This window comes from Pelophylax lessonae, assembly GCF_965119305.1.
Source record: "Pelophylax lessonae genome assembly, chromosome: 6".
Lineage (NCBI taxonomy): Eukaryota > Metazoa > Chordata > Amphibia > Anura > Ranidae > Pelophylax > Pelophylax lessonae.
In genome coordinates, this window is record NC_138773.1 from 140,886,925 (window position 1) to 140,901,988 (window position 15,064).

At 43.3% G+C, this 15,064-nt stretch overlaps 1 protein-coding gene across 3 annotated transcripts in view; it reads right to left on the bottom strand.

The window, feature by feature from the left end:
- Positions 1-15,064, bottom strand: part of RRN3 (RRN3 homolog, RNA polymerase I transcription factor) — a 1,162,251-nt gene that overhangs the window by 824,455 nt on the left and 322,732 nt on the right. For all 3 annotated transcript variants that reach the window (XM_082260368.1, XM_082260367.1, XM_082260369.1), the window contains exons 5-6: positions 8,319-8,378; positions 8,146-8,209 (exon numbers count right to left, since the gene is read on the bottom strand). In XM_082260368.1, coding sequence (XP_082116494.1) covers positions 8,146-8,209; positions 8,319-8,378 — 124 coding nt within the window. The remainder of the gene's footprint in view (positions 1-8,145; positions 8,210-8,318; positions 8,379-15,064) is intronic.

Sequence of the window (15,064 nt, forward strand, 5' to 3'; positions counted from 1 at the left end):
TATGCCACAGCCGTGGCATTGTCCGATTGAATCCTTACTGGACACCCCTGTAGACGATCCATCCACTGGGACTGGCAAAGCCTGATCACGTGAATTTCCAGGATGTTGATAGGAAGACTGGACTATTCCCGAGACCAGAATCCCTGGGCTAATTCAGTGCCCAAGACACCTCCCTACCGGACAGGCTGGCATCCGTGGAAACCACCGTCCAGTACAGGGGAAGAAAAAGACTTTCCCTGCAGAAGTGCCTGGGGAACAAAGCCACCATATTAGGGATCCCCTCGTACCCCGGCTCAACAGCATCAATTTGTCCAGGGACTGTGGATTCTTGTCCCATTTGGCTAGAATCTCTTTTTGCAGATGTCTGGTATGGAACTGAGCAAATGGAACTGCCTCGAAGGTGGAGACCATCAGGCCCAGCACCTGTATGCAAGTCCTGAGAGACCACCGGTGGTTGGATAACACGAGCCGAATCCCATGCTGCAATTTCAAATTTTGTGGAAGAAACACCCGGATTGAGGCTGAATCCAGAGTCATACCCAGATAGTCCAGCTTGTTGGAAAGGGTCAAGGCTGACTTTTGAAAATTCAGAGTCCAGCCAAACTCCTGCAAAGTTTGCACTGTGATGTCTACATTTTCCTTCAGAACAGATGGAGACTCTGCTCTCAGAAGAAGATTATCCAGGTAACCCCGCACCGAGATCCCCTGCTGCCAGAATAAGGCTAACACCGGGGTCAACACTTTTGTTTACCCTGGAGCATCTGAGGCGAGACCAAAGGGTAACACATCAAATTGATAGTGCTCCTCGTCTATGGCAAAGCGAAGAAAATGCTGATGCCCAACATATATTGAGAAATGAAGATAAGAGTCCTTGATATCAATGGAGGCCAGAAAATCCCCTTGATGAAGGTAAGCCACTACCGTGTGAATGGACTCCATTCGGAATTTCTGAACCCGAACAAAGTGGTTCAGGGTCTTGAGGTCCAAGATTGTACGAACCTTGCCCTCCTACCTGGAAACCGTAACAAGGTTTGAATAAAACCCCTGAAAAAGTTCAGACTCTGGAACTGGTACAATGACTCCTTGTGACAGTAGATCCTGAACCGCCCCCAGAAGGCTTTGAAGCCGATCCGGAGACAGGCGCAGGTTGGAAGGGAAGAACCTTGCCAGGGGCAAAGGACCGAAACTCGATCTTGTAACCGGACTGGATCAACTCGAGGACCCGTTTGTCTTGAACGAAAGAGGTCCACGGGTCTGGAAAGAAGCTAAGACGTCCCCCCCAACCCAAGTACGAGTGAGGACATCCCTTCAGGCAAAGGAGGGCTTGTATGAGAGGCCAGTGGAGCCTGCCTTGGACTTACCAACCCCAGGGTCTCTTGGAACCTCCCGAGAAGGTACAGGAGGATTTAAAACCCTTGCCCTGCGACCCTGCGAGATGAAAGGGCCACTTGTGGGCCGAGAAGACAGGCAAGACTCTGTTTTTTGTAACCTGCGGAAGCAGGGTGCTCTTGCCTCCCTTGAGACCTTTTATGATCTCTTCCATGGAAGCTTCGAACAAGCAGTCCCCCACAAAGAGGAGACCCGTCCACCTTTTTGGAGGCCAGGACCGCAGACCAGCACAAATATATCTTAACATGTTTATCAACTGGGCTGCCAGCCCTGCCAGTTCATGAGGATGCTGACCCCCTTCCAAACCCTGGCGTAAAAGCTTTGCTCATTCCGTCAAGGTCTGGAAGACCAAGGTTATGGCAAACACTGGCCTCAAGATTGAACCTGCCACAGTAAAAATATGGCAGACCAGAGATTCAGCCTTCCTATCTACAGGGTCTTTAAAGGACAGAGCGTCCTCCACTGGTAGTAACGTGACTTTATTTAACCCAGAAACCCGAGAGTCCACCACTGGTGGCACTGTCAGATTATTTAAGAGGGACTCCTCAAAAGGATACCCCCTAGTGAAATGCTTACAAATCCAAACCATGCGTTTCGGGGACCCCCACTAACTAGCAACAATCTCGTTGAAATAGGCAGGAAAGAGGAACACCTTAGTCACCTTGGATGGTCTGGATGCACCAGCACGGCCAACCCAGCATTAGCTTTGTCCTCCATTTTTAAAGTTCCCCGCACTGATACAATCAGTGCCTCCACATTTTTGTACAAATGTAGTGGAAGAGGAATCATCCTCACTGTTAGACCACTTGAAAGTGTGTGGATGCTGACCCTCGTAGGGTGACTCGTGTCCGCAGCGGCAAAATCAGCCTCAGAATCTGAGGAAGCAGGTGAAGGTGGAGGGCACTTTTTACTAGGTTTTCTTTTTTTGGAGAACCATGTCCACTTTTGACACCAATGACTGCAGGACCACCGTCAGGGCTGCCATGATAGACTGAGACCCAGAGGGTCCCGCAGCTTTTGAGAGTGGGTCAGGTGGTGACACGTGTTCTAGGGGTTCCATGACATCCTGGGGACCGTCAGTAAAAACAATGTGAAATTATAAAGCACGCTGTGAAACACCCCCCACCGCTGTCTCCGGTGGCACTAAAGATCCCAGCAGCTCTGTAATTGCAGAAAACAGGGAGATATACCACCCCAGGACTCACCACCAAACGACTCGGGAGGGAGAGGGAGAGAGAGAAAAGCACCAACAATCTGCAGCACACCGATCCAAGGAAGAGGAAACAGTCGAGCTTTCACTTGAGGCCCGCCAACTCCTCCCTCCCCCCCCCCGCTGAGCACCGCTCTGTTTGAGCTGCAAGAAAAAGGCCGCCATTATACAGTATAGGAGCCACTGAAAACATTGCCGTTGATCCTCTGCATGCAGTCACCGGCAAAATGGTGGTGCCAGGCGGCAAGGCACACAGGGACCCCTAAGACACTGACAGCAGCAAGGGGGGCCTATACAGGGACCCCCCCCTCCGGGGCACAGAACCCACAAACAGCAAGAGGAGCCACCATTAGCGCGCTCTCCCCTCCAGCCACAGCTCGCCCACACCGCATAGAGAAAATTTCAATAGAATAAAAGTAACATTTCTCCTTATCCCTCATAGAAAGTGGTGTGGGGGGGGGGGGATTGTCTGGGTAGGAAGGACCTATGGGGGGGGGGGGACTATTTTGCATACATTATACATACAATTAACAGGCATAGATAACCAAGTATGTCATCTTACATCAAGAATAATACAACAAAGATATTTAGATTGAAGCATAGCAAAAAACATGCATGCATATGGGTGCAATGAGTGAAAGAAAATTGAGCAAGAGTTCTTCCATTTTAGTTTTAGAAGACATTTTGTGAACATTGAGATATTAATGTGTCATGCATGAGATTTATATTTTGCTGAGAACAAAACCTAGTTAGGTCTCAGTATCCTTAGTTTCTCTCTTATCTTGTTTGTTCCCAAGACAATGGACTTACAGATTCCAGATGCATCTGGATTTTGGTGAGAAACTGGCCGAGCTAATGTTTCATCTCTCTACAGAAGGTCACATATGAAACAAAGTATAATTATGGAAAATTACAGGTGACGGGGGGGCGTAACTGTATTCTCATTGTTTTCCTATGGGGAAATTTTATCATATAAACTGTATGAAATAAACTAAACGTCAGATGACTTTGAGCAATTAACGCTGCAAGTGTCTCTGTGTTCAGAGTAATCTCCGGGCCCGCTGGGACTTGTGGTGCAACCGGGGCAGGTCAGCAAGCCTATACTTCACTGGGAGTGATTTAATGCCAACAATGAGCTACACTTAAAATGTATAAGAGTTGATGTTTAGAAATACACGCAGGAATTCAGTACCCTTGATAGTGCAATAAAAAGTTAAGCTGAATGAGACCCTGGTGAAAAGAGAGAGGAGTAGAAAAAAAAAACAACATTGTTAAAACCCCCTTTCTCAGGTAGAAGGTTCTTGAGAAAGGGGGTTTTTACATCCCCAAAACATTGGTTTTTCCTTTTCCTATCTTTTCAAATTTCTGAACATCAGCTCTTATACGTTTTAAATGTAGATCATTGCAACAATCACAGCGATCACATGACAGTTGTACACAATGAATGGTTTTCATTCATAGCTATTCATTGTGTACCATTGTGCGAATCTCTGTAATTGGTCACATGGATAACATGGTACAGACAGGGCCAATGGCCAGGTTCACAATGGATACCAATGAATGGATGCCATTCATAAAAAATAATGGCTTAGAACAGTGATCACCATTGTTATAAGCAATCCTAGTCGGTTAAAAAAAAAAAAATCCAAATCACTTTTCCAGAGTAGCAGTGTGTCTCTATGGTAGCAGTGTACTGCTCGGTTAACAATATGTAAAACAAAAAAAATGAAAAACACAAAAAAAGGAAAAAATTTACAAAAAGAATAAATGTTTAATATATTAAAAATATTAAAAATAATGTAAACAAAATTGTGAAAAAAAAAAATTCAATTTCTTAATTTTCCAAAAAATTTTGACAGAAAACTTCACAACTTCAAAAAACTCACCATGGCTTTTACTAAATACCTTTGATTGTCTACTTTCCTAAAAGGGGTCATATGTTGCTATTTGTACTGTCCTGGCATTTTAGGGCCTCAAGAAATGAGATAGGCCGCCTGTAGATCAGGACTGGTCGATTTTTTAAATATATATACTGTATATACCATAGATTCATCACATACACCCATCCCAGGTGGATCCAAGCTCTACCTCCTTCTATATATTAGAAATTATATGGGGTTCATTTATACCTATAATCACCATAAAACCCAATTTACCATAAAGTTTAAAGAAGAATGTGTGGCTACTCTCATTTGCATACAAAAAGCGATCATCTTTAAACTTAAATATGCATACAATCAACATAGATAACATATAAATGACAAGACATATAAAAACAAGTCCTGGCTCATCTGCTCTCTAATGGCCTGCCTCTGTCTACATGTGTAAATGTGTGTAATATATCTAAATTGCAATTGTACATTTTTATATGTTTTGTCATTTATAGGTTATCTATATGGATTGTATGCATATTTCAATAAAAGATGATCACTTTTCGTATGCAAATGGGAGTAGCCGCACACTTAAAATCATTCATTCTCCTTTAAACTTCATGGTAAATTGGGTTTTATGGTGATTACAGGTATAACAGGAACCCATATAATTTCAATTATACAGGAGGAGGTAGAGCTTGGATGCACCTGGATTTGGGTGTATGTGTTGTGTCTAAGATTAGTTGAAAAGTTCCCTCCACCTGCTTATTGGAAGTTTGTTCTATATCTTGCACTGATTTATGGTGTGGTTGTGTCTATATAACATAGTTTGTGGATATATACTGATTATTTGATCAGTGGTTATTTTTTCAAACTTTTCAGTCTTTTTTTGTTTATTGAGCAAATAATAAATAAGCCAGTGGTAATTAGATACAATCAAAAGAAAGAGCTGTCTCAAAAAAAAAAATGCTAAAATTAATTTGGGTACAGTGTTGCATTACTGAGTAATTGTCAAAGTTTGACAACACGGAAATCTGAAAATTGGCCTGGGCAGGAAATAGGTGAAAGTGTCTGCTATTGACGTGGTTAAGTACCCCTGCTAGTGTTAAATGGTCTGTCTCATCCCTGTAACTGTGAGAGCTTTTCTTTTGAAAAACAGACTTATTGGTTGGATCACTAGATGAAAATAGAAGAACTAAAGCCTAAAAAAAATGCAACTATCACAGCCACCACATCTAACAATTAGTAAGCTGCAATATAATAAATGTTTGATTTTGGGGTTAATACTGCTGTAATGTCCAGGCACTCCCTCTGGTCCAGCAACAGTCAAGACCCCAATCAATAAGTCCTGCAATGTGTCATATCTTAACTGTCTGGGATTCCACTAAATATTTTAGCAAACTCATCTTTACACATCTACCTTTACTACCACTACTAGGAAATTGGCTATTCCCACCAGATATGGACTCCCCTGGAGCATTTATCAGGTGGATTGTTAAAGAATTCCATTACCCAAATGCTTTCATTAAAGAATAAAGTTAACCTTTATACAGTACAAAACAAAGTATGCATTATTTTATTTTATTTTTTTGTTTTGTTCTTTACTGCACACAGACGGTTTTTTACCGTTTTTAGAATGCATAAAATTAAAAAAACCTTGTGCCTTTACAACCACTTTAAGAAAAATAACATCATTAATTCACAACCAAACTGCCTACCCACACATACATCTCCCTCTTATGGTTCTGTGTATGACAGCAATCTTGGAGCCACCAAATATTTAGAGGATTGGCAACAAATTTGGCCCACGATCGCCATCTGCTCCATAAGCATAACACCCAATGAGTGGCAAACCAGATTAGCATACCTTCATCCCTCGCTTTGGAGGCTGCAATAGAAACGGAGAGGTTATGCACATCTGGTAGACCTGCTCTATGTTAACAGATCCTGAACCAAAATGTTCATCTTTATTTGTACTTTGTTCACCTGCTCCCTCCCAAGTGACCCAAAATCAAGTTGGCTACCTTTGTATTACTGGCAGCTAAACAAACGGTTGCCAAAGCTTTGACGTACAAAGCTGCAATATACTGATGAAAAAGTGTCGGCTCTGGTCAGCTCTTTGTCCGATGGTGCCTTGCTCTTATAAGTGCAAAGCATGATTTACTTTTTTTTTTTTCTCATTTCCAGTGTGACATTTAATTCATTTCTATGCACCACAGCTATGATGTGATCTGATGTGTAGAAACACAGAAGGTAAATGGAGATGCAGGTAAGCCTCATCCGAAAGTTGTGTTTAACCACTTGCCAAATGCGCTATAGCTGATTGATGGCTACAGTGCGGCTGGCTAGTTCTTGGACATATGACGGCGTCCCATGATTGAGCCTACTGGAGGGCGTGGGCAGCGAGCTCTGTAAACGCAGTGTCCTCCAGACATTGCTGATCACAGATTGAGGTAAAGAGCCAATCAGCGGCTCTTTACAACATGATCAGTTGTGTCGAATCACAGCTGATAACAGATGTATACAGAAGTCAGTTATCGGCACTCCTTATCTCACGCTGACCGCATTAGGAGAAAAGATAACCAGCTTGTGTAAAAGGGACATGTAAACTGATAATCAGGGCACTGGTGATCAGTGTCCTGATCATCAGTGCAGACCAACCAGTGCAGCCTCATCAGTGCCAAATATTAGTCCCCATCAATGCCTATCAATGCAGCCTATCAGTGTCCATCAGTAAAGCCTCATCAGCGCACATCAGAAAAGGAGAAAAATTACCTGTTTGCAAAATTTTAAAACTGAAATATATATATATTTTTTTTTTTCAAAATTTGGTCTTTATTTATTTAGCAAAAAAAAAACAGTGGTGAATAAATATTTGTGTGAAAAAAAGCTAGAAATGTTGTTTGGGTACAGTGTTGCCTGACCACACAATTGTCATTCAAAGTTTGACAGCGCTGAAAATTGGCCTGGGCAGGAAGGCGGTAAAAATGCCCAAATAGGCAAGTAGTTTAAGTGTGAACAGGGCACATATTTTTTTTCTGTGTCTCCTTGCAGAGATCAGCATTTTTCTAGCACAGTAGTAAAAAGCCCTTGGAAGAAAACCAGCACACTGCTTTGTAACCCAATGAATATTTCGAGTAAAAAAGGACTGCTGGGTAGCAAACAGCAAAATGAACAGTAACCAATGATAAGCTTTCAGCTATTTTGTGTAATTAGGCAGATAGAGCCAGATCTGAGACAGATCGATGTGGATTATTACAAATTTCTAGTGATCACAAGTGAGAAAACATTTAAAATATACAACAGGTTTTTCCAAACTGATCAAATGCATCAAAAGATATGCAATGTTTAAAATGTGAATTTTGCCATTTTAAATTACTATATTTAGCACCCACATATAGTACAATGTGACCATGCATTTGAGTATGAAGTCTTATTCTATACCATACAAACTGTTTCAAAACATATCCCCTGACAAGAATTGCTTTCTTACACAAAGCAAATTTGCACAGAAATCCTGTGCCAAGACCAGAAGTTGAGGTCTTGAAGCTGTAAACCAAGGTCTTCATTATCCAGTCTTATTGAAGGAAGAAACCATAATAAATAATACACAGATTTAAGATTTAAAAAAAAAAATATTAACAGAAAATTATTATTAGAAAAATATGTACTTACGATGGAACATACTGTGCTATGATCTGTAGTGCTCTATGACAGGTGTTAAATGTTGCAACAATATCTATGTAAGAAAGAAAGTTACATTAGGCCAGTTAAAATTGACAGCTGTTCAGCAATACTGCTCTCTGTGCCCCGTTTTATCAATTTATTAGTTATAAAATCGGACTCACCTTCATCCTCATCTTCAGAATCTGAAATATTAATATCTCCTTCACTAATGTTAACACGGGCTGTCAAGAACAAGAGAGGGCTCAAAGTTAAAAAAAAAAACAAAAACAAACCACAACAACAATGTAGCTTTTATTTTAGCCACTTATGTGCAAACCACATCTATGCAAAGCTTCTCCAACATTCTGAATACAAACTGACCAACCCCCCCCCCCCCCCCCCCATAATGAACATTGAAACCCAATTTTTTTTTTTGATCAGTTGAAAAGATCTTGGGGACCCCCTGAAAAAGAATTTTGGATCTATAGCTCATGGAAAAATGGATCTGATCAGTGAGCTGTAGACATAACAAATAACAAATGCAGAGCAGTCGAGTAAAACTGCTGTTGTAACATGCCTTTTCCTCTTGAGCCACGCTAGCCCTCCTCTCGCCCATCCCAAGTGATATCATACAAGTGCCCGGGACAGAAAGAAGAGGAGGGCCTGTGGGAAACAGTACAGTAATTACAGTACCTTGCGAAAGTATTCGGCCCCCTTGAACTTTGCGACCTTTTGCCACATTTCAGGCTTCAAACAAAGATATAAAACTGTAATTTTTTGTGAAGAATCAACAACAAATGGGACACAACCATGAAGTGGAACGAAATGTATTGGATATTTCAAACTTTGTTAACAAATAAAAAACTGAAAAATTGGGCGTGCAAAATTATTCAGCCCCTTTACTTTCAGTGCAGAAAACTCTCTCCAGAAGTTCAGTGAGGATCTCTGAATGATCCAATGTTGACCTAAATGACTAATGATGATAAATAGAATCCACCTGTGTGTAATCAAGTCTCTGTATAAATGCACCTGCACTGTGATAGTCTCAGAAGTTCATTTAAAGAGCAGAGAGCACCATGAAGAACAAGGAACACACAAGGCAGGTCCGAGATACTGTTGTGGAGAAGTTTAAAGCTGGATTTGGATACAAAAAGATTTCCCAAACTTTAAACATCCCAAGGAGCACTGTGCAAGCGAGAATATTGAATTGGAAGGAGTATCAGACCACTGCAAATCTATGAAGACCTGGCCGTCCCTCTAAACTTTCAGCTCATACAAGGAGAAGACTGATAAGAGATGCAGCCAAGAGGCCCATGATCACTATATACGTATACTGCACAAATCTGGCCTTTATGGAAGAGTGGCAAGAAGAAAGCCATTTCTTAAAGATATCCATAAAAAGTGTCGTTTAAAGTTTGCCACAAGCCACCTGGGAAACACACCGAACATGTGAAGAAGGTGCTCTGGTCAGATGAAACCAAAATCAAACTTTTTGGAAACAATGCAAAACGTTATGTTTGGCGAAAAAGCAACACAGCTCATCACCCTTCACACACCATCCCCATTGTCAAACATGGTGGTAAGAGCATCATGGTTTGGGCCCGCTTTTCTTCAGCAGCACAGGGAAGATGGTTAAAATTGATGGGAAGATGGATGGAGCCAAATACAGGACCATTCTGGAAGAAAACCTGATGGAGTCTGCAAAAGACCTGAGACTGGGACAGAGATTGGTCTTCCAACAAGACAATGATCCAAAACATAAAGCAAAATCTACAATGGAATGGTTCACAAATAAACATATCCAGGTGTTAGAATGGCCAAGTCAAAGTCCAGACCTGAATCCAATCGAGAATCTGTGGAAAGAACTGAAAACTGCTGTTCACAAACGCTTTCCATCCAACCTCACTGAGCTCGAGCTGTTTTGCAAGGAGGAATGGGCAAAAATTTCAGTCTCTCGATGTGCAAAACTGATAGAGACATACCCCAAGCGACTTACAGCTGTAATCGCAGCAAAAGGTGGTGCTACAAAGTATTAAACTTTGTTAAAAAAGTTTGAACTATCCAATACATTTAGTTCCACTTTATGATTGTGTCCCACTTGTTGTTGATTCTTCACAAAAAATTACAGTTTTATATCTTTATGTTTGAAGCCTGAAATGTGGCAAAAGGTCGCAGAGTTCAAGGGGGCCGAATACTTTCGCAAGGCACTGTAACATTATGCTTCCTGTAACCACTCTGCAAATCCATAACATGGGGTTTCTCAAATGGGGTTCAACCGCAAATCAATACTGTGGCGGATGTATATCTCCCAATGTTGTTTTCAATATGCATTGACAGTGCACATTGATACCAGAAACCTCCTCAGCTCTTGCGGCTCCTGGGAACTCAGAGGACAGCACTAAGAGGATTGGAGAGGGTGGGAACATGCGGCTGGATCAGGAGGTGACATCCTGCATATGGCAGCGATGAATACAGACTGCGGAGGGGGGAAGCAGAAAGTGGTAGCACTTGATGAATGTAGCAGGAGGTGACATCCAGTGTATGGCAGGGCTGACTGCAGAGAGGGGGAACATTGCACAGGTGCATGTGGCTGGATGAGACTGAATGTGTTATGCTAAAACAAAGTGATGATTTCACCTCCTGCTACATTAAGTCTCATCCAGCTGTGTGCTACCCTCTCTGCAGTTTGCATCACTGATATAATACACTAGATGTCACCTCCTGCTTTAGTTATGTGCTCCCTCTCTCTACTCAACTCCCAATCTGTATTCACTGTTGCCCTACACACAGTGCTCCGGCTCTCTGCCCCCCTAACCCCCCCCCCCCACTCCCCACTCTGCATCACACTGCTGCCATACACAGACCCATCAGGGTATTTCAACTTCTGATGCAGCCATGGACTCCCACTCCATGCTCCTTCCCACAGTCTGATCAACACTGCCATAGGAAGTCGCCTCCTCCTTCAGCTTCTGCTAATTTGCACTACTCCCAGCGCCTCCCTCTGGGTTCACAGGAGGCAGAACTACAAAAGAGGCATCTTGAATCAATGCACGCTGACAGTACTGTCAGTGTGCATCAGGTATCAATGCAAGCTGAAAGTACTGTCAGTGTGCACTGAGAACCAACACTAGAAACAACATTGGCATACATTCCCCACAATGTTGATTTGCGGCAAAACCTCTGGGGTTGAGAAACACTGTTCTAAAATATGTTACTTTAAGATAAAACTAGTTTCACATACATTATAAAGCCCAAAATAGTGATCTATGGCATCCCAAAAAAAAATACATCTATAACCACTTAAGCCCCGGAGGATTTGGCTGCTCAAAGATTAGGCCCTGTTTTGTGATTCGGTACTGCGTGACTTTAGCAGACAATTACGTGGTCGTGCGACGCTGTACCCAAATTAAATTGGCGTCCTTTTCTTCCCACAAACAGAGCTTTCTTTTGGTGTTATTTGATCAACTGTGCAATTTTTATTTTTTGCGCTATAAACAAAAAAAGCGACAATTTTGAAAAAATAATATTTTTCATATTTTTTTATATGAAATTCTCAAAAAAAATTTAAAAATCTAATTTTTTTTAACATTTTAGGCCAATTTGTTTTTTGCTACATATTTTTGGTAACAAAAAAATCGCAATAAGCATATTTTGATTGGTTTGCGCAAAAGTTATTTTGTTTACCAACTACGGGAAAGACTTATGTCATTTTTATTGTTTTTTTTTTTTTAACTAGTAATGGCGGCGATCTGCGATTTTTTTTTTTTGCAGGACTGAAACATTGTGGCGGACAGATCGGACCCCTGACTGACATTTTTGGGAGTACCAGTGACATTACTACAGTAATCAGTGCTATAAATATGCACTGTTATTGTAAAAATGACACTGGCAGGGAAGGGGTTAACTTTATTGGTGATCAGTGGGTTAAATGTATCCCTAGGGGTGTGATTCTAACTGTGGGGGGCGTGGCTTGTGATGTAACCACAGAGACATACGATCATACATAGCAGGATCGTAAAGTCTCTGCACTTACATCAGGGAGAATGACAGACATGTTTACATCAGCCGTCCGTCCTTCTCCCTCTCCTGTGGAAGATCACGAGTGGCCGGTGGACATCGAAGCCGTCGGACATTGGAGCTGCTGGTCACACGCACGGGGAAGGCAGGGAACGAGCGGGAGCGCGCCCCCGGTGGCGCACACTCGCCCCCTACAGGCTCCTGGGCGAGCGACGTAGGTCTACGTCGCTTTGACCAGGAGCGGCTGACTGCCGCAGTAAATAGTCGTGTGGCGGTCGGCAAGTGGTTAAAGACCACCCCACATACATGTACTGCGGCAGGGTGGCCCTTAAGCACAAAATCACGTACCTGTACGTGATCTTTTTCTCTGCTCTGGGACGTGCACCTCACCGGAGCCACGCTCCCACTATGAATGGACACAGCAGGAGCCAATCAGCAAATTCGGCTGACTTGATGTCCTCCGAGAATCTGGTGATTGTTCGCAGAGAGGCAGATTGGCGGTCTGTCTATGTAAACAAGGCAGACCACCATTTTGCCAGGGAGGAAAATGGAGATCTCTTGTTTCTACTAAGTAGAAACACGGATCTCTGTTTTCCATTAATCAAAACATTCCCCCACAGTTATAAAGCACTCACAGGGAATGCATTTAACCCTTTGCTTGCCCCTGGTGTTATCCCCTTCCCTGCCATTATTTTAGCACTGCTGACTGTATTGGTGTCACTGGTCCCCAAAAAGTCTCACTTAGTGTCAGATTTGTCTACCACAATGTTGGAGTCCATTACTAGTATAAAATATATAAAAACAAATAAAAAGTCAATAGATGCTATAACTTGCGCAAACCAATCAATATGCGCTTATTGGGACTTTTGTTTACCAAAAATATGTAGCAGAATATACACTGGCCTAAATTTATGAAGAGTTTTTTTTTTTTCTTTTTGATGTAGCACCCTCCTAGGTAGGAGCTAGGTAAAAGCATTGTTTGCTCCATCTGCTTATCAGGGGAGCCTGATCAGTAGTTTTGCCTGTTGCATGTGTCTTCGTGTGATTCATTTGGTCTGAGGGAGTGTCCCCACTGTATCCAATAGGAAAGCATGTTGCACAGTGGAGGAAACAGCCAATGACGCACAGGCTTTTGAGGCTGTCCCAGAGGGTTGGCACAGGAGTGGTGCATCCTGGGACAGGTCATAAGAGCCAAGGGCACATGTGACAGGGCGTCTTTGGGCGGGAAGCCACGTCCCAGGAGGAGGGTGACAGCTGTCTCGCCTCCTGTCAACAAGGAAGGTGGTCACGGGCAGTCGGCCTAGTGGATCAAGTGTGTGATGCTGAGCCAGGAGGTCCAGGATACTGACGTGTGGAGCTGAAGGCAAAGCAACCCAGGGAAAAACAGTGTCCGTGAGTACTGGGAAGCTTGCCAGGGGTCTGCCCAAGAAGGGGACCACTCCAGTGGAGAGTCAGTGAACAAGGGCTAGCATGCATGGGAAGTGAGAAAGGGGGTTCCAGGTTAGGACCCTGAAGAGGAATTCATTCAGGAACATATCTTTTACTTCACTTCATTGGCAAGGTGAAGCAGCGGTCTTGCAGCACACAGTACAGTCAGTTGTCCTCAGAAATTGTGCATAGTTCAAGTTGGAATATCCCACTCATCCATTCTCCCATCCAAGTTCTAAAATAAAACACAAAAACCAAATCCCCTGGACTGGTTATTGTCTGAGCCAAGTCTTAAAGTGATACGTTTTACAGACTGTTACTATGGGTAACCCAGGGGTATCCCCACTCAGCAGCTCCCTAGGGGTCAGTGATACATTTGGGGGCATGTCCGGGATATTGCCCTGAGTTACTGGCTGCTAACGGCAACGGCCAAAGAAAAGTTCAAAAAATTTAATTTTTTCTCTCAAGGACTGTGTTTTAATGCTCAAGAGAAGTGTGAGGTCTGCTCTACAGGAGATGGGGAAAGTGGGATGAATTATCAAATGCACAATGGCTGCCCGTGGCAACAAAAGAATTCCTGTCAGAATCGCAAATTGTTTGTTCAAGTAATGTGCTGGAGAGCGGGAGAAATGCATCTTACTGTGAAAATGGACTGTGCCTGCTTAACAGTAAACGGTGCAAGTGTGGACGGAGAAAATGGTGGCATCCAATGACAGCGGGACATTCTTCCAAAATAGTGGCAAAGTGGATGCTGTACAGAAATCTGTTGACCATGCATTTAATGACAGTGGGACATTTTTCAACTACAGTATGGCGAGTCTTGCTTGTACAAGTGCTAAGAAAATACATTTTGGCCATGCATTCAACAGTGAGACAATTCTACTGACAAGAAAAGAGGGTCAACTGGCTCGGAGTGATGGAGGCATAGTTGGAGCCCTGGTACAAGCAAGGATGGCGGATGTGTGCAAGCTGAGAGGCACGGCCCGCTTTACAGTAACTTCCATGCAGGCTAAGCTGAGAGAGCGGCATCGGAAGAGTTACTGTCTTGTGCGGTAAAACGTGTGTTAAAAAGCTCTGCGTAGCAGGAGGAGCCACCGCCAGTCTGGAGATGTGGACGGAGACACCACTCACGCACAGCCAAACTGGAACAGGAAGGAAAGTCTATAAATTACTTCCGCCACCGGGTGGGCCTGAGAGGGAGACACGTGTGCGGAGGAGCAAGATGGCAAGTACCAGAGTGAGCCCGATCGCAGAGGCTAAGAGGCTATCCCACATGTTGGCAGAGAACCAGCAGAGCAGACCGGAGAGCCAAAGACATCCACCCTGTTGGATACAGGATGGTGCCCGACAGAAGACTGGTGTTGTGCACTGGAGGAGGCGTGGGGCACTTGGGACTGGTATGTAGTCAGTGTCTGAGTGTTACCATGTGGATGCAAGCTTGGGGCCAGTGCTGGCACTGCGCCAATCTGCTGCTGCGGGCAGA